At 45.0% G+C, this 24,928-nt stretch overlaps 1 protein-coding gene across 11 annotated transcripts in view; it reads left to right on the top strand.

Annotated features, from left to right (window-relative positions):
* Positions 1 to 24,928, top strand: part of LOC135897954 (neprilysin-1-like) — a 752,274-nt gene that overhangs the window by 519,063 nt on the left and 208,283 nt on the right. For all 11 annotated transcript variants that reach the window (XR_010563211.1, XR_010563210.1, XR_010563209.1 and 8 more), the window contains 2 exons: positions 3,936 to 4,034; positions 11,783 to 11,860. Coding sequence is in view for 8 of the 11 variants with exons in the window: in XM_065426667.1 (XP_065282739.1) it covers positions 3,936 to 4,034; positions 11,783 to 11,860 (177 nt within the window). In the remaining 3 variants the exon portion in view is untranslated. The remainder of the gene's footprint in view (positions 1 to 3,935; positions 4,035 to 11,782; positions 11,861 to 24,928) is intronic.

The raw sequence follows: 24,928 nt of genomic DNA, 5'->3' as shown, positions 1-24,928 counted from the left end.
GAACAAAGGTTTCGTTCAACAGCCGTCGAGCCCATGGGCAGCCACAGTAATACTGGTTGGACAAACAGATGGCCTCTGGACATTCTGCACGGATTACAGACGTTTAGACGCAATGACGAAGAAGGATGTCTATCTGCTACCGCGAGTCGATGATGTCATCGATTGCTTACACGCTGCTTGTTATTCCTCAGCACTTGATTTGCAATCGGGGTATTGAATCAGGGCGTTGAATCAGAGTATTGACAAACACCTAAGGGCCTTGACGACAAGGAACATTCTGGATTTATGACTCCGGATGGCCTATTCGAGCCTAATACTATGCCTTTTGGCCTTCGCAATGCTCTTGCTACCTTTGAAAGATTTATGAACATATCATTACGTGGCCTTAAGTGGGATATACACACGTATTACGTCGATGATGGTATAATCTTTGGCCATACGTTTAAACAAAATAACGGCTGCCTCAGCCTCGTTCTTGACTACATCGCCAAAGCTTGACTGTTCGAAAACTAGAAAAAATGTTGCTACAAAAACAGGTGCCGGGACACTTAGTCGACAAGGATGACGTGAGACCCGATCCTCTTAAGATTCAAACGGCCACTTCCTTCAAGCCACCGCAGTAAGCACGAGAACTTTGTTCGTTCATTCGCTATGTTCGTACTTTCGTCGCTTTCTGCCCCAGTTTACCAACATCTTACACTTTGACAAATATTCTGCGACGAAATGCGGCCTTCAATTAGACAACAGAGTGTGACGCATCATTATGTCCACTGAAGTTTATACTAAAGCCAGCACCCGTCACTTCGATCCATCTTACCTGAGCGAACTTCATACTGTTGCTAGTGGCATTGGGATAGGAGTGCTTGTACAACGTCACAGTGGCGCAGAACATGTCGCACATACCAGCCGTTGCATGAGAAAATATGAACGTAATTATGCGGTTACGGAACAGGAATGCCTGGTAGCTGTTATCGCCATACGGAAGCTGCGATGTTATTTTTACGGTAAACCATTCAAGATAAACACCAGCCAACATTCTTTATGCTGGCTGATCGATTTGCGTAATTTCTCTGGTCGTCTTGCACGTTGGGCGCTGCGCCTTCAGGAATATGACTTTCTGGTGTCGTAAAAGAGTGGCCGCCGTCACGGCCATTTCGGCTTCGTACTAACGTCGCACCGCACTCAGGGGCGCGGGCCCAAAGTTGTACACAACAACCCAGCCCTCTGTTGCTAGTTGTGAGACGTGCCAACGTCACAAGCAACCGACCACCGCTGCCCTGGGTCCTCTTCGGCCACTGACACCGCTTTGTGCGTCGTTCGAGGAATTGACCTTTGGGTCCATTCCCGTTATCTAACAATAGAAACCGTTGGTTCATTGTCTGCGTTGACCACCTTACACGGCACGCAGAAATTGGAGCCATGCCCTCGTCCACTACTACTTGTGTGGCAGTCTTACTACTGCCTTCTGTGGCCCGTCATGGCCCACCACACGTTTTAATCAGCGACCAAGCTCACCAGTTCCTTGCTGATACCCTTGAAGAGTTACTCCATTTGTACACTTTACAGTTCCGTCATTCCACGCCGTATGTTCCACATACTAATGTACTCTTTGAAAGAACGAACAGAACGCTGTCTAATATGCTTGCTATGTACGTCTCCTCCAATCATAAGAACTGGGAGGACGTGCTGCCTTTCGTCATTTACGCATCGAACACGGCGAAACATGACACCACGAGCTATAGCCCACCTTATCTCCTATATGCAAAGTTACTACGAAGGCCTTGCTTACATTTTATTCTGTACAATGGCAATTCGGCGTCGAAGACCTTGCGTCTCCCTGAAGCCGGTCGAATAGCTTCGTACTCTGTCCTCGAAAAGTAGTTCGAAATGGTGATACGATGACCGTCACGAACAAGTGTCGTTGGAAAAAGCAGACTTGGCTCTTTGGACGCTGCAAAGCAAGCGTGGATTGTGTCAAAAAGCTCTTTGTTTGTAAAAGAATTTGTAGTTGTGGACCACCTGAGCGAACTCACTTACGTAATATCTCCCCTCCTGTGCGATGCTTGGCCACCAAACGAACCGCAACTGGCTCATATTGCTCACCTCAAGCCTTTCGTCTCTACTTGTCTGTCCTGACGCGCCGTATGGACTTCGTTTGCTTGCGGGAAAATGCAACGGAGATACGGAAGGCAGTGAGAGAGGAGGAAAAGAACCAACAGCTTTGGACTGCGCTGCTACCATAGTCCGTCTCCTGAGAATAAACTTGTTTCGGCACAAGTGTTCGTAACGATAATATAATGCAGCTGTTAACAGCGCAAAACGTAGAAGGGACACGAGACGTGGAGACGACACCACAAGTAGCGCTTGCGGTGTCGTCTTCTCGTCTCGTGTCCGTTCTACGTTTTGTGCTGTTAACACCAGGATGAAAAACCGACAAGCCCAAGCTGCAATTCTAGCGAAATGTTATACGGTAAATAACTGAGCGCTGCGACAGAATATAAGCACCAAATATAGGATAGTTGAGGCTCCAACATTCGCGGAATATGAATGGTGGTGCCGGCCTGCAGAACTAGCCCAAGGAAACGTCGCAGATAGTATAAACGCATCCATGACTCTAGCTCTGCTAACAACTGTTGTAAACAGTGCAGCAAAGATAGTTATTGGTTGGAGAAGCGAACTAAAGAAAACATGGGTATCGTTTTGGATATATACTAGGACTATAGCTAAAAAAAAGAGTTCACAGCGCTAAACAAGAAGACTAGCATGCTCAAGGATCATAGAGACAAATGAGAAGAAAAGGGTATTGCAGTGAGGCTTAACATTTATCTATTGACGAAAGCTGTACCAGATAGAAAGCATCTCATGCTGTAAAATGAATCCAATCATGAAAGACAGAATACGTCCAATCTATAACTAATAATGAAGTTCCTATTGTGATGGTGGCTAACTCGCATATTTGGGAATGTAATCAATAACACGAGTACTATCTGCAACGTAGGAGCAAATAAATTAGAGGTTTTAATCATGAAGAAATAACGAGTATCATCTAAGGAAGAAATTTCAAAGGCATCTGAGTGTCTTCATTTCTCTGAGCACCTCAGTTTCTACATGTGTGATGGGTAACAATTTTCCTTTGCTTAAGACATAGGTATGCTCAGCGAGATAGTAATTGCTATCGAAATGTTCATAGGTGTTAGAGTAAAAAATTCACCAGCAAGCCTGCACTGGAATGAAGTTACAACGGCACGAATGCTAGGCTTGATAAAGTCTGCTGCGGTTTGTGCATGGAATGGCAAATTACAAATCGACCTTGTAGGTCCTTTGCGGTGCCTTAGCAGTAGCGGAAAAGTAGTTGTGGAAGTAACTTACTACACAAGAAATCAATAGTGTAAGTGGGATTGAAACAGATTATGACACATCTGCTTTTTCATGGATGTTGCCGCAGAGTTACAAATGGCGTTCATTATCCCAGTCGCCTTGCGAAGGTCTTTGCGAATAGTTTGAAGAGGAACATACTTGTTTCAGTTTTGATGAAACCAAAATTGCTGAAGATTTTATTGGCGTTGCATTCCGTAAGATCTGGTTCTATATTGTCACCGTCAGCTTTCGTCGCAATAATATAAATTTAGGTCTAGAAATAGAACATATCGTTTAGTCAATATTCCTTTGAAGTTGGTTCGCTTGTTGCAAATGGCGCAAGCGTCCAGCCATTCTTGTATGCATGGAAAGTTCTCCGAAACTTGGCTGTAATTCGTAAGAAAAGCACAGTTGCTGGTGTCGCTGTTCCCCATGTTGTGATTCCCATTACACGTGCTTTAGCAGCTATCGTGGCACATGCGTCCAATTACAAAGCATGTTTGGCTTGTGACAGCAGTAAAACTAGTTGCAACATAGCTGCTTATCTATAGCCTGTCTCTCGAATTTCGTGATCGCAGTTGCAAGAGATGGCGGACGACGTGAAGGACGCCTTTGCTATCCTCCTCGATCTCGTCGACTGGATGAGCGCTGCCAACAAGAAGGCCGCCATCTACAAGGTGAGCGCAGCCTGAGCCCGCAGTGCTAACACTCGCCGAATTTCACGGCACTGGTGTACGCCCAATCTTTTCCGTGAGCGTGAAGACTTCTACTTACCAAGGTTAGCTCAAGAAACGCGCTGGTGTGGTGATAAGAGACGAAAAATAAGTTCTGTAATACAGTAAAATCTCGTTAATTCGAACCGCAAGGGGAAGCCGCTTCAGTTCGAATTAACGAAAGTTCGAACTAACGAAACTGAAGGAGAGCAACAGTACACTGCGATTTGGAAGCAGCAGGGCATGTCAGAAATTTGGCGTGTCAGAAAGTGATGGCGTGTGCCGCGGGCACACACCATCTTCAAGTCGAAGCTCTGGGTCCGACTGTGCCACACCACCGATGTCCACCGAAACAAACGTTAGCCGAGGCTTAACACCATCACAATGAATCGCGACGGCCGAACCTCCTAAGCTGAAAACAGAGGTACACAACCGATGAAGACTGCAGAGACAAAGACGCCGAACATGTGAAGGTGGCGAAGGCCCTGATTCGTTGGTTCTTGATTGCAAGCGCAGCTGCGACGTACTTGATTCGCTGCGTTTTGGCGCTTGCCGTGCCATCTCCGCACAACATTAGCAGCTGTACAAGATTTGCAAAGCCTCCGAGATTCGCAACGGGCAAGAAGTCTCGGAGGTTACGTAGAACGTTGAGGCCGCAGCCGCCGCTGCCTTCTGGCTGACCCCGCGTCGGTTAGATTTTTTTCCGATTTTGCCTTCTCTCGCCGTTCTCTCCGTTTAGGAGGCAATACAGCCTTTTGTGTAGGCAGTAGGCGCGTTTCTCTGGCCGTTCGGCAGTTCGAATTATCCGTGAGGGAACCTTCTCGCGTTCGAATTAACGGACGTTTTTATACATAGACTTCTGTTGGAGCTTGGCCGGACCAAATCGTACAGTTCGAATTATCCATAAATTCGAATTATTGAAGTTCGAATTAACGAGCTTTCACTGTATTTGCTAAAGAAAACAGCCGAGATGGGCTTGTTGGGCAGCCCTTACAGTTGCAAAGGCAGTGCGCTTGTGGATACAAGGACGAACACCCAAGGGAACATGAGCGTTAATGTTCTTGTGTTCACATTTTCATCTTGCGCGAAATACGAAGTTGAAGTGACCAAAAGACCTACTAAAGCTTTTTTCGCTCTGTTTACCATTTTTAGACATTTCAATAAAGATGACGCAGATGTATAGCCCCTGGATTGACTTCTGTACTGTCGCACACAAGGAGGTTTGAAAAAAAGAATTGCTGGAGTGGTAATGCTGTCCCGCAGGTGAAGCCGCACCGCAGTTATTTTAAGAGGGCCGTGCAGCGGCACGATAAAACGATATCTTATGGTGAAGATGCGCTTTCTCGCACTTCCGACGAGGTAATCATGGCTTATTTTACCAGACAGATACTTGTCTATCTCTGTATTACCGCATCTAGTTATGAAATCTGAACATCATATTTTATTGGAGCTAATGTCATCGATACTCAGAGAAAGTCAGTACTTTTGTTGGAAGCAATCTTTATTTTCAACTAGCCTATCAGTACAATAACTGAGCCAAATCACTTAATCTTAAAGCCAACGTCACCCAACAAGGCGCTATTTCAGAGGTCGAGGATGCGCAAGCGTTGGCTTCCCTTCTGGAGGAAGCTACAAAAGTTTCGACTTCAGCAATCTAGAAACTTCCTTGATTTCACCCAGTGTAAGCTACAACGCGAAAGCATGTGGCAAGCGGTCGCATGTTGTAGCTCATATTAAGCGCGAGAGTACCTGCCATTTATAGTTTTATATGGCGCGCATTTATTATATTTGAGGTAACAGCACAGCTCCACACAGAACTGCTTAGAACAATGAGATGGTAAACAGTTTTCCATACCGTAATTCCAAAAGCAATGCTATTTAACCTGCGCCTATTTACAAGAAAAAAAAAACGCATTCTAGATTCAATATACTATATGTTATACCCTAATATGCAATTTAATGTTCAGTTTGCGACGACAGGAAAGTAATGTCTTCAATGTAACAATATACGAACCTTTTTTAAGGTATTTTTGTTTATCGAAGCATGCATTTTCGCTTGCTTTTATGCACAATATTGCTTGTACCAGATTAAATTATGCTTCGAAACTGTCATACATTTGCATTGTCTGTGGCAGTTTTGAAATTTTTTCGATGACGTGCCTTTGCAGCGACTTCATTCTTGTAAGCTTTTGTTCTTGTTCATCTATTTTCGACAGCCTGTGCTTGACTTTCAAAATTCTTTTGCAATAATTTTCTGCGGGTGTAACAATTCCTCCGTGTTAGTGAACACATTGGCTCACGTTTCGTGCACTTTGATGACAATCAGAATCATTCTTAGCGGATGCAAAAACCAAAGATATGCAAGCTTGCGCAAGCAATATCCATATCTACATGATGCATATCTATATGATAGTCGGGTCAAATGTGCATATATTGTACGGTAATATTTTTTAATAAACCAAATTGGAAGTACAATGCTGATCTGTGTGTGCCTTTTTTTTGGCCTTGTCAACTGCTGCGTACTTTAAGGTTTGCAACCAATAAACAAATCGATTGAATGAATGTGGGCAGAGCTCTTATCCCAGCTTCCATCTGCAAAGAGCAACCAACTTGTGAAGCGCCATATTTGGGGTAGGCAACCTGCGCAACCATAAGTAGCAAGCTTCGCCCCTAGATAAAATCTTCATGCACCAAAGCAGTTTCGCGAGCTTTTATCTGTACTTGCTAGTCAAGAAGGGAATGCCGACTTAAGTTAAAAGAAAGCGAATATGAGACGTGGGGATCCCCTTGACGTTCCCTTTCACAACGCAACATTCTTACTGAGAATGACCACTTGGCAGTTATAGATGCATCCAAGGAATTCGGTTTTGTTTCTCTGCCGAACTAATTGAAAAAGAAAGGCAAAAGCGGCTCTTACAAGAAAAGAAAGCTCCAAGCGAATTATTCTTCCGCCAGAGGCGTCCAAGAAAAATTTGGAGGACCCTTAAGTTTCGCCTTCAAGAGTGGAACGCGTTACAAGTCAAAGTTCCTCGAATGTTTCTCGCGCTTCCCGGCAAGTGAAGCTTATATAACCGTAATGTTTACCAAGAAACGCTGGCAGCAAGCGCTATGCACGAATGCGATCTTTCTGGTAGAAACGCGGTTTCTTGTGCGGGACGCACATGCGCGGAGAGCGCCATCTGACGGTGTTGTTGCACGTAACCGGGCGCGCCGTTCTATTATGAGTAGAGACGCTGGGAAAGAAGTTTGTGTTTGAGTTTCCGCGTAACAGAATTATGTTTTCTCGAATATTCAAACTACTATCCAGTGTTGCCATGTCTGTAGGTTGTGTTTGAGGCGTACTTTATGATTTTTCTCACGCAAGTTACTTTGCGAAATTCAATTATTTCAGCAACTTCCTTGCGCTACATAAAGGGCGTGTGGGGTTGGGCATGCTTGGTTCGGAAGGCTTTTTCGCACAAAAGGCGTACGACGCTGGACACGGGATGCGGCACGCCAATTCCGAATTTTCGGCCACACGAGACCCTCTATAGTATTAAAAAGTGAGAAAGTGGCTACAGAAGCTGGACTTGCTGTGAATAAGCAGGCATAAGAGCTCGTATATATGTTTGATCGTGAAAAAATAAAAAATGGCACGAGCCTACATACACAGTAACTATGAAAGGGGCGTGGCAAAGCTAATTTAGTGTTCTTTGGCCTAGAGACCCATGTCTTCCAATAATGCAACTTCGGGTTGTGCCATCAAATCAAATAATTGAAACATTGTCCATTGCTCATTCGATTCACATTGTAGATTTATTTTGCTTCGTTTGACACACGCCTCTTTTGAAGGCCATGCAAGAAAAGGTACAAAAGACGGAGAAATTGGTATTCAAGAATATTACAGGGCATAAGCAGCGGCTTCTTATCAGCACATTTGGGAATTTATCAGTGGACGACACCCACTTGCACGATCAAGAAACTTGCTGCGTACAAAAAGCAGAGTTCTGCATTGGACCCTAAGTGGCATTAGTGTTCTACAACACTGCTATCAGTTTGAAAGAAGTGAGGCAACGGTGCCTTATCTCACATTCATGTGGACAAGGTGTTCGATACGTAGATGACTATATATTTATTGATGGTCAGTCACAGGAAGGCACATTGCGTCGCCTAATAGAAACTATATTGACACTTCTGCACTACTGACTGAAAGAAAAAAAGTGTCCATGGCTGGATAATTTTAAAAAGCTGGCACATTTGTTGACAACAAGGTTTATAGCTTTTATGATTATATTACCACGTGGTAGTGATGGTAAAGAACACAGTAGCAATACCGTGAATGCATAAATTACCATTTATTGGGCCAACCTGTGCCCAGAAAAACAGGCTACACTCAAGACACAACACAACAGCGGCAAACACAGTCAGCGATCGTCAAAATATGATCTTCCGGAGAAGCGTGTCGGCTTTGATACATGAGTCATCGAAGCTCCCAGAGTGATCGCTGGTGCCTTCCTGTCTTCCACAAAGTTCTAGACAATTCACGTCACACATGCAGTCACATTACAGAGAATTTAAGTCATACCGCTGCATTGACACGAACAAGAAAGACGACCCGATCTGCGCAACCAACTTAATTTTATTTCAGAAAAGCATGGTACCTATACCAACCAAGATACTGGAAATCATCGCACCTGCAAGCCAAAATTTTCCACAAAGGCATTTCCCTTTCTACTTAGAGTAATCGACGGAGCGCTGACGCAGTGAGCTTCTTTGGCAAGAAAGCTGGCTTCGACAATTTCTCTCGTACCTTTATCTGTATTTCTAAACAAGATTACACAATCCCGAAACAGTGGTTTATACCTGCAGTCATCACAATGGGCGCAGACATGTTCCTCTTGATAACAGTTAAATTTTTGCTTTTGTACCCTCAGCCTTTCATTGAGGCATCTCCCTGTGTGCCCCGTGTACACTTTGCCGCACGAAAACAGGAAGCGATATACGACACCTTACGCGCAGTGCAAAAAAGCGGCTGACGGTTCTTTGCGCAGCCACGGCGCGTCATTCTCAACGGATCAGTGGCCTTACATATGCTTGATAGATTTTGCGGAGCTCGAAATGCAACATGCACTTCCACTTTTCGGGCCCCCTTCTTTAAACCATGTTATATCCTATGCATGTACAGTACAACCTTCTTTCTCCTTTCATGGCTGCGCTCACGTTTACGACCCGGTTCCGCTAGTTATTTCAGCGCATTTTCTGGCACTGGTAACAGTACGTGGATATCAAGCAATCAATCAATCGAAGCTTCATTTCAGTTTCCATTACAGTGTACAGCACACATTGGGGGTAAGAAAGAAAAAGCAGTCTACCCTACCACTTGACAAAGCTCTCGAATAAGATAGCCTGCTTCCAGTAGTCGCTCCTTTTGTATCAAAAGCTCCGAGGCATATCAAATGCCAAACGTATTTTGGACGTGGAATGTCTGAAGGGCATTTTATTTACTATTTCTTAACCTAAGTAGCAAAGGTGTGCGGACACTCGCAAGGCGGAAAAAAGACAAAAAAAGAGAAAGCAGCCGTATCCACTGTAATGTAGCGTGCAACTACAAGGGAAAGCCATGCAGCTTGCTCAGAAGGAAATGTTCGCAGTTGTACAATTTGTCCTGTTCCGGGATTCGCCCTTTTATGCATCCTGCTAAAGAAAGCGTCCGCGGCCTAAGAGTTATAATATCAGGCTCCTGTGTTGTAGGTCCTTTGTTGGAATGCAGCCGTGTGACAAATGGTTATTTAAACAAGTATATACTTAGTATATCCGGAAAATCAAGGCGACGCGGACTATCAATCTTTGGCTGGGGTTGCCATATAATTTTTCTCGCAATAATACTGAGCTTGTAGAGTCGTGTCTCGATAGTGGCACAATTTAGAAATCTTGCGTGCTTTGGGGCTTGACTTGTTCAAGTTCCCTTCAAGTTTAGTGATTCGTATTGTGTAAAATGTACGAGCATTTGTGCTCACACTATAACAGTCACCTATCTGGCGTGTCTTCCATTTATATAAAGCGGTGCTTCCATGTGACGAGTGGCTTGCGTGCTAGAGATGTGACACAATATAACTCACACAAAACTATGGAGAACTGACTTTTCAAAAAATGAAACACTGGAAGGCAGATAGCGTACAATATCTAGGTGCAAGACACATTCCAAAGGATGCAAAATTTAGAGGACCAACGGAATGCGCGTAGCCTCTAGGTCTTATTGCTGAACAGCAGCACAGAGAATTATACTTTTCCATCCGATCAAGAAAGAAGTCATCTGTGGTGGTGGAGGCAGTGCTGGTTGACATTGCATTCTATAAATTACAACGCCATGTTTCTGTTCACTTGCAAATTGGGAAAGCAACGTTTGATATTTTCTTTAGCTAGTTTGGTATGGAAGCAAGGAAGGGGATTGACGACAGTGAACAAAAAACAGGAGTGTTTTATGTCAAACTCCGCATCGATCTTTCTTACAGTACTTTCTTAAAGTAGATTCTTAAAGTAGAGTTAATACAGGCGAAAAAGCTGAAACAACCACACTGTGCCTCGTGAATGATTTCTACAAATGGACGAGTGTTGCACTGCTTTGGGATGACATGACACCTAGAAGAAGTGTATGTCTCGTGCCCTTTACGACAGAGATTGCCGTGGACTCACCAATCACATTTCAACGTTAATTCTGGACCGCAATCACAAATTTACACGTCCAGAAGCTGCTGCACACAGCTTGCAAAGTTTTTTCTTCAGGAGCACCATCCATTCTACTCACCGTGCATCCTGTCATGCGTGTTTTACGGGTTAATTATAGAGGTATATGAAGTTGCTTGTCGTCTTCTTTAAGGCTAGTTTTATGTAGTCTTACCTGTGATCTTTGAGATAGTGTTGTTTTAGGGAAATCATGGAAATTTAGTGTATCGCCTTCACGGTCTAAAGCCAAGTGCTGATTGAATGAAACTTAAGAAATTGTGTCTGCGGAAAATAAAAAGAACACTCCAAACTATCCCGCTCTTGTTTCGTTTTGCCGGGAAATGCACTCGACATTTACGGGGACACGTTTTTGTCGCCGATACTCGGCCAGCACGCCACGTCGACGTAAGTGTCTCGCCTTCTCTCGTATTTACTTCGGCCCGAAAGCCACTTGTCGCTGTCACTCGTCAGGCAAGATGAGGTGAAGTGCTAGTCGAAGGTTGAAGAGAGACGCGCACAGCACTTGCTTTGGTAAGCAGGTTGGTAAAATAACCGGAACCACCAAGACTCACTCCCAAAATAGGCATTGTGTTTATGTCTCTATACCCCCTCACTCTTACTCCCGTAACCAAAATTTACTGTGACAGGCTCACTCAGACGTTGGCTCACCACAATTTACTCTGGCATGGTAATATGGAATTACACTCGCAAGAATTTCACTCCGCAGGCTCACTCAGACTCAGACTAATCAAAGATTGAGTCAGACTCAGACTCAACGGTTCGTCTGAGTAAGTCGATTACCAGCGTGCTTACTGACGTATGCCTACGTCTATGTACCAAGCGGCAAATATCTGAACACTCCTGTGCGAAATGAGACGTCAATTTGCAGAGAAGGTAAAGAAAATTGTCAAAAGAGGACTTATGCTTACATCGTAGGCGCCATGATGGTAATGTATTTTACTAATAAGTGCAGCTTACTCATGCATTGATGTTTTCGTCTTCTTGTTCAGCTTCGAGAAATGAAGGTCAACGCTGGTTTTCCGCTGTGGATCCGGAGTGACACGGAGCTCAACGAATATTACTCGTCGGTAAGCACTATAATATATACGCTAGTTTGTCATTTTCTGAGGAAAAATGCGAAGCGTAACATTACGTACGGGCTACAAAGGGCTGACATGTTACGTGTTTTCTCTGGTGTTCTTTGTTACGGTGAACGATATATTAAAGTAATCATGAGTGGACTATGAACCAGCTGAGACGGAAGCATTATTCGATGAAAATGATTTTGCAGTAAACTTCAGAGCACTCAGCGTCGACACTTAAACTCAGGTTCACGTCAAAAACATTAGGAGTTCGGAATTTCCGGACTCCTCATAATAGGCATGCCTAATAATCGGATCGTGGTTCTGGCAGAAAAACCTCACAGTTTAATTTTTAAATAATGATAAGCTTCTCCCACTGAAAATTGGAAGCACGTAGCCCTTGCCGAAAACTTTCGCGGTATAGATTACAGCTGCCCCAGCTGCCGCGGCAACGGCAGGTTGCGGCGTAGGGAGAGAACTTTATAGCATTCCATACATAAGAAGACCAGCCTAACAACTGATTTCATGTTATTAGTGCACCACTATGTGTAGAAAACGCATAGTTAGTGCTCACGAGGACCAGGTCGAATACGAGGAGGGAATAAGGGAAACGGAATAGCAATATGAACAGCGGCGGCTTGCCACCGCTGGTACTATTGTCGGGAAATTCTAGTAAAGTGGAAGTCCACACATGCACATCCTCCTGTGGCTGAATGATGCCCCGGAGGAGGAATTGAACAAGCAAACGTTGCATGCCCCTCCCCCCTCTCGTAATAGTCGTGGTTTTCAACACATCTGATTTCGCAGCACCAGCATGGCGAGTCAATATATTTTTTTGTTGAAATTGTGCGGATATGTACATTTTGTTTATTGTTTGTCAGCCAGCACTTATTGTGTGGGATCAAGGCATAAATTCAATTTCTTATTCGAATAACTTCTGATCGCTACGCTTTCCTTCCGTGTTGTCAGTTTTCTCTGGTGCTCTTTGCGACGATAATAGGCCAGCTGGCGAAAGGAGTAAGGAACCGGTCCCAGGTCGGCCCATCTCACGAGCGTCAGTGGGTGAGATGTAGCGGCCTGGTCATAGTGAACGGCAAACTCGTCGGGCCCTGCACTACGTCGTGGCGAGGAAGGAGAAGGAGAAATTTCTATTCCGACATAGTGCAATACGATATGGTTGACAGTATCAGCTGGATCCTTAGCCAGGTGATCCTTAGCCAAGGTGGCCAGTTCGGGATTCTATTTTGAAGTGGATGGTCCGAGTGGCCAGAAAGGTTCTAGGGCTGGGGCCGTGTCTGGTGCCGGGCAAATAGAGATCCAAAGCGAAGGTTGATAGATGAAAAAACACGTTTTATGAACAAATTTATATGATGATGGTCTAGAAGAAGGGCTCCGGGATTCTTAGAGCACACTACATGTCCAGCGCTGTACGTCCAAGTCTTTACGTGTCTGAGCAGCTCCACAACACCCAAGATCCATCGGATAAGCAGTTGATGTGCTCCCTTAGCTCGTCGTGGAAATTCAATGTGCTTCTTCTCAGCCAATTATAACTGTCGTACAGTCTGCAAGAACTCAACCATGGTGTCACACATTGTTGCCGGAGGTCACCTTTGGTGTGCAACCTTCGACCCGCCCTTGACGTAATTACAGACAGTCGATTGAGAAACTTGGGTTGACGCTGTTCTCATCGAAGTCGTTTGCGTAGGCTTTCTCCCGCAATTAGTGGGCTCTCCTCAACGGCCAACTTGCAGCGATATTCATCTTGCCATTGATTCTCGACTTCATCACCTTGAAGGTGGGTTCTCTGTCTGCCTGTCAATAGTCGGCACCGTCGTGTCCAGTGGTAGTCTGGATGGTTGCTGGTGCTTCACGGGAAGCACAGAAAGACCGACGTTGTTATTAGAGACCCACATGACCAACGACCCTAATGAATCACCCTTTCAACGTCACCCACAACGTCACTAATGAATCACCCTTTCTTCAGAAGGACCTCCAACGCAACAGTTTATAACAGAAAAGTATGCTAAGTTACAGTCCAAAGCAGCACGGACTAATAGTGCTCTCCTATACATAATGAATATTGATTAGATGTCGTGACGGCATTTAGAACTCTATGCGTGGATGATTTTGAAGTTTTGTAATGAACCTTGGTACTCTATTCGAAATTTTTGAGCCGTGAAATGATAGGGAACGTTGATAGTATACACTATGAGCAGTGGTGTAGCCAGAAATTTCATACGACAGGGGAGGGGGGTCGCGTTCCTGCTTAGCCTCCTCCTTATATAATTTGTCAAGTGATCAAATACATGAACAATAACTGCATAGCCATTGCCGCAGATGCTGAAAACGAATTCTTGAAACAAGGCACTGTGAAGACAAGTAAAATATGTATTTTTTCGTAAAAGAATGTTGTTATAGCTTCGATGGGACGGTCGGATGGAGGACCTACGGCTTGAGGCCTAAACGGCCGGGGCGCGCAGCGCCGCTAAAGGAGCCACACTGTTCAAGTCGGGGACCAGGCCAAGAATTAATTTATTTCAGCGAGGGGAAACGCACCAGGCAACTTACAGCGCTAGGCCTTGAGTGTAGCCCTGACGTAAACGATTTGAAACTGAAACTGGAAGGCAACAAAGGATACCACATCACCTCTCCCTTGAGAGGAAAAAGTGATACTCGCTCTCCTCGCAACAAAAGCACGTCATGAATCACAGAAGAACACAGAAGCCTCAGCGTTACACAATGAAGATTTCCCAATGTAAGTTTTGGACGTTATCATTTATCCTTATACAATGAATAGGATTTCTACTAGTATCAATTAAAAACATGTATCATTTGCACATTTTACTTGGCGTTGGCTAAATGGAAAAATAATCGCAGTGAAAATGCGGCTCACTACGTCATGTTATTGATTTGGATTGCATTTAGTAAAGAGTACATGTTAGCACTAACACGCATGTGTGGTGAAGACATATATATATAATAGAAAATTCAGGTACATGTACCGATCACAAACTCTATTTTTAAGCGGACATCTTTGACTTCCCCATTTTAAGAGAAATACACAACATGAAGACTGAAAATAAACATGATTGCACTACAGTTCTGAAGAGTTTCAGTACACATGACGATGAGCTGCACACTTGCACACACAGATCTCACATGAAAAAGTTCATAGAGTACAAAAAGACAGTGCGAACATCAGTGTGCCCCCTGGGACAGCACTGATGTGTGGCTCATTCACCCTGAGAGTGACTCAAGACAGCTCTGTGACTGTCGTGGATTGGAGACTGTGCCTATAAAGCGTTTTACACTCCCAAGTATTTGGGATAGTCCCCCCCGTGAGGATTCTAAAACCTCAATAAAGTGCAGAACTTTTTTGGCATGAAAGACAAATTCGCATGGCGGCTATTACCGTAGTGAAAATGTGAGTACCACAGGCTTATGCTGTAAGAAATGTAAGGTACAAGAAACGCATGGTATCCCTTCAACGGGGATGCTGAGAAATCAGGGAAAGCGTTCCTACCACAATGATCCACTGATAAATCTGCAGTATAGGAGTAAGTACAGTGTGCGCATTGCGCCCTTTATGCTGCCAGAAGTCCCCCAATTTGAAGGATACTACTTATGCACTATTTACCTAACAAACATATAAGGAAAGACTTTTGGCGTTAAGAGCCGAATTGGAATGGGAGAGTTGAAACATCTGTAGATATTAAACCAAGGCAGAATGGTACTTGGAATCACAATCCTTAACCGTAGAGGAGGTTGTTTTTCACGTGTAGGCCTACGCAGGACTGGTTCAGGTTTTAGAGGAGGAACAGCGGAAGTGTTACTAGTACAAAGACTGGAAGGTGTGTCAGTGTCCTGAGTGCCTTCAGGGGCCGTGTCTTGGGGATGAGTGTCGCACGGACGGTCAGGATACTTTTCTGCACGGGTAAAATCGATGATGGCGGTGAAACAGGCGTTTGCAAAGTTGTGGCTGCCTCAGGAAAACGGGTACTATTAGGAACTGGAAAAAAAGGTGGAAAACTATCGTCAAAGGATGTGTCGTCATCGAAATGGCTCCTTCCATTTGTTTTTTCACGCTGACGTACCGAGTACTTCACCAGTTTAGAAGCATTCCAACGCGTCCCATTTTCAAGCCGGAGAGTACTTCGACCTACTTTGCGATAACTCTTGAACAGACTGGAGTATTTAGGACCAGATTTCCGTGAAGTACGTGCCCTAACGAGATCGTCTGGCTGAAACTGAGGACATGTTGTTGCGTGACGATGATCCACATACTTTTTAGTATATTCCTGTTTTTTTGTACTCCACTCTGCACTTGGCGCAACTTTGGAGAAGCGAATTCAGGATAAATTGGAGGCATGTTTGCGACGTCCACACGAGTTCCTGGTTGCCGGCTACGGAGCAGCATAGGTGGAGACACACCGGTAGTCATATGTAGAGTAAACCTGTAAATTGATAAGCATTCAAAAACCCACGCCTGATGTCTCGCTGTTACAAAATAGCAATCTGTATGAACTGTGCAAGGACACAGTTAAATCTTTCTACCTGTCCATTGGGCTGTGGGTAGTAAAGAGAAGACAAGAAATGCTTAATGCATCTTTCCTTGAGGAAGTTTTCGAACTGCGCAGAAACAAACTGTAGTCCGTTGTCGGACACAATAGGATCAGGAAATCCTTCTCTAGTTATTATGGAAATGAAAGTGCGCATGATGGGCTCAGATGTGACGGAAGGCATAAAAGCAACTTCGGGCCGCTTGGAATGATAGCCAACCATGACCAAAGCAAAACGTGCATACTGTGTAGCACGATCAAGAGGGCCTATTATGTCTATGGCTAACTTTTCCCATGCTCTTAACGGCCATCCGACAGGTTGTAATGGAGCAAAAGGTGGTTTGGCAGATTTATCTGCTTGCTGGCACACAGAGCAGTTTCCAATAAGGTCCTCAACTTGCCTATCCATTTCAGATAACCAGTAGATGCCTCTCAATCTGAACTTGGTTTTCGTGATGCCTAAGTGACTTTCATAAGCAATAGGCAGGAGTGTCTGACGCAAGGAAGCAGGAGAAACGATACGTTCACCTCGGAGAAGCAGATTATCCACGTAAGACAATTCAGACTGTACAGCAGCATATGCCTGTAACTTTGGCGGAAGGTCCGCCGCGGTTCTCTATCTGTGTACTATTTTGTCTTTTCATGTTTGGCACACTGGGTCTGCTTGTGTAGCTGCTTTGAATTCTTCTTTTGTAATACAATATGAAACCAAAGACACTATTTCCTTATCTAGCGCTGGTTCACTTTCGAGAGGGATAGGTAAGCGTTACAATGCGTTCGCAATTACATTTTGGTCACCCTCACAGTACTCGATGATGAAATTGTAATATAGCAATCTTGCGCTCCACCTTGAAATTCTTAATAGTCGCAGTCCTGGACTCTTTTAACATAGCAATGGGACTAGAGCTTCGTGATCAGTTCGTATAGTGAATTGTCTACCCCACAAGTAAACATGCCAGTGTTCACACGCAAAAATACTGCATTTATATCGCTGACGGCACAATACACGCCGACATTACTTGGAACCTACATGAATGTCATCGCTGATTCTTTCTGTTGTGTTTGTTCGCGCCGAACTTTGTGTCACCAGATTGTATGCTTGACACGTATTGTGTAGTACTTCATTTCATTTCATTTCATTTATTTACCTGAAAGACCCCACTAGGGGGTATTACAAAAGGGGTGGGTGCACATAAAAAATATAACACTCAAATTAGTGACAACAGGTACTCAGTCACATTGGTAGAAAAAGATGATGGACAGGTGAGAACGACGTTATTGCGAGGAAGGCTGTTCCAGTCTTTGGCTGCACGAGGAAAAAAAGATGCTGAAAAATTAACAGTTCTCGTACGTGTACGGGAAACTTGCAGTCGGTGACCAGTGCAAGGAGATATGTATGCGGGTGGTGTTATGTAAGAGGCACTGTTAAGTGATGAATGGTAAAGTTTATAGAATAGACAAAGTGTTGCTATGCGTCGACGGAGGGATAAAGCTTTCTTGTAGGCACACGGGTACGAGCAATCACATTGGAACATTTGACGACTTATGTGTAGATGCCGACGCACTTCACCCGTACATCAGATTTTAGACGATCGCCGACTGTCGCTGCTGCCGGTGTGGTTTGAGTGTAAACCGCTTTTCTCGAAATAGGTTTATCCAATAGAGTTTGTTTCGTAGTTAACTGTATCATCTGCTGCAGGCAGGTACCCAAAGGGGAGCCCAGGGGGGTCCGCCTCCCCACCCCGAAATTAGAAGCTTCGCCCCCCCCCCCTCTTCGCCCACGCCACCACTTCACACACACATTCCTAAAGCGCCGCCAAATCAATGTTGAGACTTGACAGCTATTCGGCGGTCAACATTTTGTTGCCTTATTGACTCCTTTTGGATGACCATAGTTATATGCTTCTCTTGGGATGTGAAGCCAGTTTCCACATCAATTCGGTGCCCGCACGATTAACTCGATATGCATTCAGTTGTCACCGTCTATTGAACGGTCACGCGCATCATTGTTGCTTCGTTAGTTCTACCTTAATCTTCTAGACTGATCCAGGGACCAGGGAAGGGATTCAATTCGTGGTCAGCTGGTATGTATGCACGTGGAACGAGTTGCGGCCAGAGAAAATGCAAAGTGCGATTGACCATTCTTTTTGTTTCATCATTTTCTCGAGTGACGGCTCACCTCGACGCTCACAGATCCTCGAAACAATGTACCCGTGGTATGGGTTAGATAAGGCGGAAAATAAAATAATGCGAAACAGCATCCATCATCAAACCCTGCAATAACCCTTAAATTCATTGGCAATATGATTGTCAGCCGTTAACTCGTCTGGTTTTTACCTAATTATAGAGCGCTTTTCGCGCAAAATTGCCAACTGGAAACAAGAGTCTCAAGGAGTTGAGAAATTAAGCGATCTACTAAGCGAGACGGCCGAGACAACAGCCAAACTGGAAGGAAAGGCGAAAATCAAGAAATTTAGCTGTTCTTTACGAAAATATTTATTGATCAGCATCTCTTTATTTAAAAAGGAAACATAGAAAATGCCGCCGGAAGTGGAGGACAATTCTGTCTGTTCTGAATGACGCTTCTACAATTATTGTTAGAGCCGCCTGACGTAGCCACTTCCCTACTGTGCTAATAGGTGTGTTTTCTAACCTTCCGCGGTGGGCGCAGTACGTCTAGAATCTCAGCTTCGTGCGCCATACGTGGTTTTACGCAACTGGCGGTCACGCATTGTTACGTAACTTCCCAAACACCAATACGAGTCGGTTGTGGCATGTGTTAGAGCATTAAACGCGGGATCCAAAAGTACAGTGATTGCTCCGCAAATATATATTTCTGTATAATTCTTCGAGAGCTAATTGAAGAAACGCTACTATAGGCAGATACAACTTAAGTCTGCAATGATGCCCCGCCCACGCCCTCATAACGGCCATACACTGTTCCGCCGCGGGGCTGCAAATAATTGGTACTTCAAACTTTTTCTGTTACCCAAATAAGGCGGTAACTACAAAAATGAAATTTTTAGCACGCAATGTTTTCTCGCCTATTATACTGAAATGGCGAATGACTGATTCTTTATTGAACTGAAATAACATGCTTGCTTCGTTACAACTATTTTTTGTGAGGTTTCACTTCAGTTTGTAGTGAAGTTTCATGAGTAAAACTGGTGCAGCCCTGAAATGAACTGCACCGCAGACTTGTGAAGACTCCATACATTTTGTCCATGTATGTTGCACACCTGATTGCTTCTACCGATGAAAAGACTCTTCAAGAACAGCAGATGCTCTGGAGCTATCAAGTACGATGCCATATTGAAAAGGCCGCATGACGACGATTTGTTTGCTTCGGTGATTGGTTGGCGGATCAACCTAACTCCACGCGTTGCGTGTGCCTTTCTTGCCAACTGCTGTTTTTTTTTAAGTTCTATTCTACTAAAGTAATCTTTATTTTACACTTTTGCTTTTTTACTTGTTCTTGGCAGTGTTTTTTTCTGCTCTTCTTTCCTGCGCGAGTCCATTTGACGTGGTTCTTTGTTTGCCAAGTAAAGGAGAGGGGTTTCGCGCAGGCGTACGTGTAAAGCGCACCTTGTTTCATTTTTCTTTTCTGGGTTTGCGCGTTTTTATGGTGAATGGTGGGCGTTATTCACATTTGTACAAGTAAAGGTACTCCCCCCTCATTTGCATATAAAGGTTACCTTCGTTTGCCCCCCCCCCCCCGCCCCCGAAAAAATATCCCGGGTAAGTGCCTGATCTGCTGGATTTTCACTGTCCCAACTACGTGACATTCGTGGACATGCTTCGATGTGTAAGGGAAACTGCCTGCAAACTCAAGCCGTAAAAACATTGTCAACGTTGCCACGGACTATCGAGCTAGTCGCAGGCTGCATAGATTACCGCTGGAGTAAAAATTTCTTCCGGAGATTTTAAAGAAGACCAAGGCCAAGCCAATAGCCAAAATGACAGCACCCGTGTCTGCGGTCTCCCTGCTGTTAACAATCCTGAGACCAACCGAACTTTCGTGGGTTATTGACTATAGACCTCGAAAACTGGCGGGAGACATACGAAAGGATCGCGATGTTGAACTGGAACTGCTAGGAAATGTTGTGCCATGTGTACCTTACTGAACCTTGAAAGATGCCGCGATGACCCAGTTACAGACGCAAAAGTCGACCCTGACGACTTGGAACCTGTTTCCCAGCGGCTTCCTGTAGACCTTTACGGGCGTCGTGCACAAGGGCAGAATCTCTGCTAGAAGCCCGAGGGCACCTCCCAAACGACTACGGTGCCAACTACTTCGAAGAACTGTCCCATCTACACCAACGTGCAAAGCGGAATCTCTGTGAAAAAAACGTTTTTTTCTCATGCCGGAAGTAAAGCAAGAATTTTTTTACGGGTTTATTAGCAACCCCTTCAAACAGTTAAAGAATTATGAATGTGAGTCATGACCATTGGGAACATGCTAGTGATGCGCAATAAGCAATATCACCGCCAAGTACTTACGCCGAAGTAAAAATCCAAGCACTTGTCTCCAAAGAACTGCGAGAAAACAACAGGGCCGTAGGGCGCGAAGAACTGCGCCAAGTGGTTTTTTCATCCACTTTAGTTTCCATTAATTTATCGTTTCATCTCATTTATTAAGCACAAGTAATTTCCCCTAGTTGTCCTTGGTGTCAGTGCTTGTTGGCTTCTTATGACATGAACAAGATGAAACACATGTGGCAGAAAGCACCCTAGATGACTACTCAAAAACTAAGGGGCAAAAAAAAACTATCATTATTTAATCAAAAACAGGGTTTCTTTATCTAGGACAGCCACCGAAGGCTCACTTACACACGCGTATAGGCCAAGTATGCGCATGTGTGACGCTTCTATAATTTCTCGCTCAAGTCTAGATTCTCCCCGCCTATAATGATGACTTCATTGGAACTTGGGTCGCAAACTTTGCGTTCCCTGGTGTTTCTTGGGAGATTGGCGCCGCTAGCACCCTACAAGAAGCGGAAATGCTGCTGCAGGATATCGATGACACATTGGCCAGTTCGGTCAACGTAAACACTGCCGCACAGCAGTGGAAACTAGTACACCACATTGGTGGCACAGCGCACGTGTTGGTACTCGTGCTTAGTAGTGCAGGCGAACTTGCGCGGACCATCTGCCACGCACCTACATAGTTGGGATAACTTGCAGGGGCCTGAGAAACGATTCAAATGTCCTGTTTAGCCACCACTTTCTTCAGGTTGTGTACCATTTTGCGCACGTATGCCCTACGTGCGCAAAATGGTACACAACCTGAAGACTTATTGTGTGCATCTGTTTAGCGGCACCGCCTGCGCCGGCCCACGCGCTTTGTGCCGCCGCTTCAACAACGATGATTCACCCAGGGCTTGAAGAAGGGCTGATGGAAAGCCTGGCTGTTCTAACTTACTTACTTTGGTCTGAAAATTTTCAGCTGTGTTTTGCTGGCATGACTTCAAAGGGCTAACCTCAAACAGGTGATAGCTAGGCATGTTTTAATTAGTTTCTAGTGTTAAGAGGACAGTGGTAAAACGGCCTTCTTAGAACGCGGCATATAGGCCCAGCACAGATTATCAAGCATGTCGAAGGACATTTGTGTGTCTAAAAACTGAATACTTGCTCCTGTTTAACGGTAAAATTTAAGCATTTGAACAGTGTTTAAAAATTTAGAATACTTCCCCAGCGACACTGCTACGACTTGATTTGCGGTTAAGGCTTATCATGACTGAGAAATCGTCTGCATATCTAAACACTATTTTATCACCAAGGTTGGTGGCCTCAATCTGAGCTTGAAGCTGGTGGTCAAACCTAGCTACGTAGATTTCACACAGGGTAGGCGCAACACACGAACTTATGCAGATGCCCCGTTTCTTGGGGTACAAGTTCCCTTGAAATTTTACAAAAGTTGCACACAGGTAAAAGCCTAAAAATTCCAAAAACCCTTCTCTGGAGATGCCACAATTGTTTTGAAAAGGCCCTACACCAGACAAGTCGATTAGTTCGCGGACAGCGCGAAAAAGTTCATCATGTGGAACAGAGTAGAAGAGCTCTTCAATATGTACTGAAATGCTTAAATGTGCACCTAAGTCACTTTTGTTAAAGCGCCGCTGTCACATCTGCGGTAACACTTAACCTTGCAGGGGTCTTCAGGCGTGAGGCTGTTGAGATGCTCCATGAGGTGTCTGCTGAGGATGGCCTCCCAGCTGCCTTTTTCTGTGACTATTGTTCGTAGAGGGCACAAGTACTTATGCGCCTTAGCGGAAAACAATGTAGTCAAGCCTTGTACCTTCCACTTGTCTGTGCAGGGTTTGAAGATCTATCTGTTCGCGCAGGTTCAAAGTAGCCCGTTTCCACTTAGCTAGTTTTAACCTAGACTTGTTGAAATTTGTCATAACTGCCTGCAGAGCTTTTCACGAGAATGGCAAACCCGCCTTCCTTGTCAGAAATGACTAGTGTAAGTTCGCCCTTGCGCAAGTAATCTGAAAGGCACCTAAGAACCGTCCGTCTATGCCATTCGCGAAGCAAACACCCCTATACAGAGTACGCAGCTGTTTTGCACGCAGCTTTGATGCACACATTGCCAGATGACTTGGTCATCCTGTACTGTAAGCGCCCGAAGACAGACGTGGGCGTCGCGGACTCTGCAGCTGAATCGAGAAAAAAGCAACTGCAGGCAATTCTGAACTTCGTTCAAGTTGAAGAGGAAAGTGGGCATGAGAATAGAGCTTCACGCGGGAAACCCGCATAAGGGACGTTGCCACCTAACTGCAAGGTAGCGGTACTCTTCACACTACTTGATAAACTGCCCGGCATACCACAAGTAGCGCGGTCTTGATCGCCATATGCCACTTCAATGCCTGGAAAGGATACATGTCCCCTATGTGGAATCACAGGACATGTGATTTGGACATGCGTGATTTCCGGAGCACAGTATCAAAGGAGGAAAAATTCCAATGCTTTAAGTGTGGTAAGCAAGGGCACATTGCTTTCTCTTGCCAAACAGCAGCGCGGCTCAAGTGTGAGTGATACTCAAGACGACACAAGTCTGCACTGTGCGATATTTATGGAAGACTAGGAATCCGGTCCACAATAGAATACTCCTGTTGGAGCTAAAAACCGACAGGCGCTAACACAACGAGAAAAGGAGATAACAACACCTCCTGTAAAGGAGCAGGCACTCGTCATCTGTGTTGCTCCAAACAACCACAGTGTGGGCGACCGGAAACTATGGCCGTGTGCCAGTACGGCTGCTGCTTCGTACCAGCAGCCAACGGACCTTTGCCCGTAAATACGTGTCGCAGCAGCTATATTTGCCTTGTACTGTAAATGATGAATTGTACGTGTTTACATTCTACAGCTGCATATCCCCACGGCATTACCAATGCCGAAGGGATAACGTCACACTTTGTGGCCGCATTGAGTCGGTTGATGTCACTCTTGAAACTACGGAGTTGTCAGAGGGCTGTGCCGTGAAGGGCCCGGCCACAGATCACATTGCTATTAACGCGATGCGTGAGTGCAATTTAGCCTTTCCTAAAGAACCTCAAGAGGACGCACTTCAAGGCTCGACGATAAGCGTTTCATCGCCTCAGGCGATTATTGGAGGTTAGTGACCGGTTGCGTCAAACGTTTCAACGACAGCCAATGTGCAGTAGGGACTATATTTGGTTGGGTCAGCAAGGACTGTTAGATAGTATCTGCCATTCTCTGTCACCCCATAATGCCAGTGCAACTGGCATTATGGGGTGGGCAATATGGGCAATATGGGCAATATGGCTTGTTCCTGACTTGTTCCGACTGCTAGCGCGTTGAAGTGCGGCCTGGAGGCCCAGGAGATATCTCGTGCTTGGATGCCCTTGCTATAAGCAACCGACACGAGGGTCACGACATCTAGAAGCACGCGGTCACTACGTAGTGCCGCTGATGGTGAAGACGTCAGGTCTCACGTCATGTACGAACCGGAATGGAACGAAGACAGGCTCATGCGTAAGCATCAGTGGTTCAAGTATAACCCAGCATTTCTGCAGGAATACAATGCCGCTATCAGTGGGCAATTTAAGAAACACAAAGCCATGCGGAGAGAGTAGTGCCATCTGTGCCACTTGTCTATATGGTCTGCTACACTTCTCATCATAAAATAGCCGGACGACAAGCCGTAACTACAAGGTCTGTGTCGTGTCAAACGCCTCTTCGCATGGATAGGTCGAATCTTGTTGAAATGACATGCTTGATAAAGGCATCAAGCCTTGTCGCAGCCTCTTGCACATGAACATTCAGTGTACATGGACATGCATCCCCCCGCTGGCATCCGAATGACCTTCCTCCTGGTATGCATCCGACCGGAAGATAGAGAGCCTCTCTTTTCTAGTGGATCGACCGACTACCGATATGTAAACATCTCGTCCTGACAATCATCTAGTCGCGCATGACTCGGATCCCTTTCAGAGAGTCTTCCAGTTCGTTCTTGCTGTCACCAACCCTGCAGCACCACCAGAAAACGTGG

Source organism: Dermacentor albipictus, chromosome 2 (genome assembly GCF_038994185.2).
Source record: "Dermacentor albipictus isolate Rhodes 1998 colony chromosome 2, USDA_Dalb.pri_finalv2, whole genome shotgun sequence".
NCBI lineage: Eukaryota > Metazoa > Arthropoda > Arachnida > Ixodida > Ixodidae > Dermacentor > Dermacentor albipictus.
Note: the sequence above shows the minus strand (reverse complement) of the source record. Positions and strands in the feature narration are given on the sequence as shown.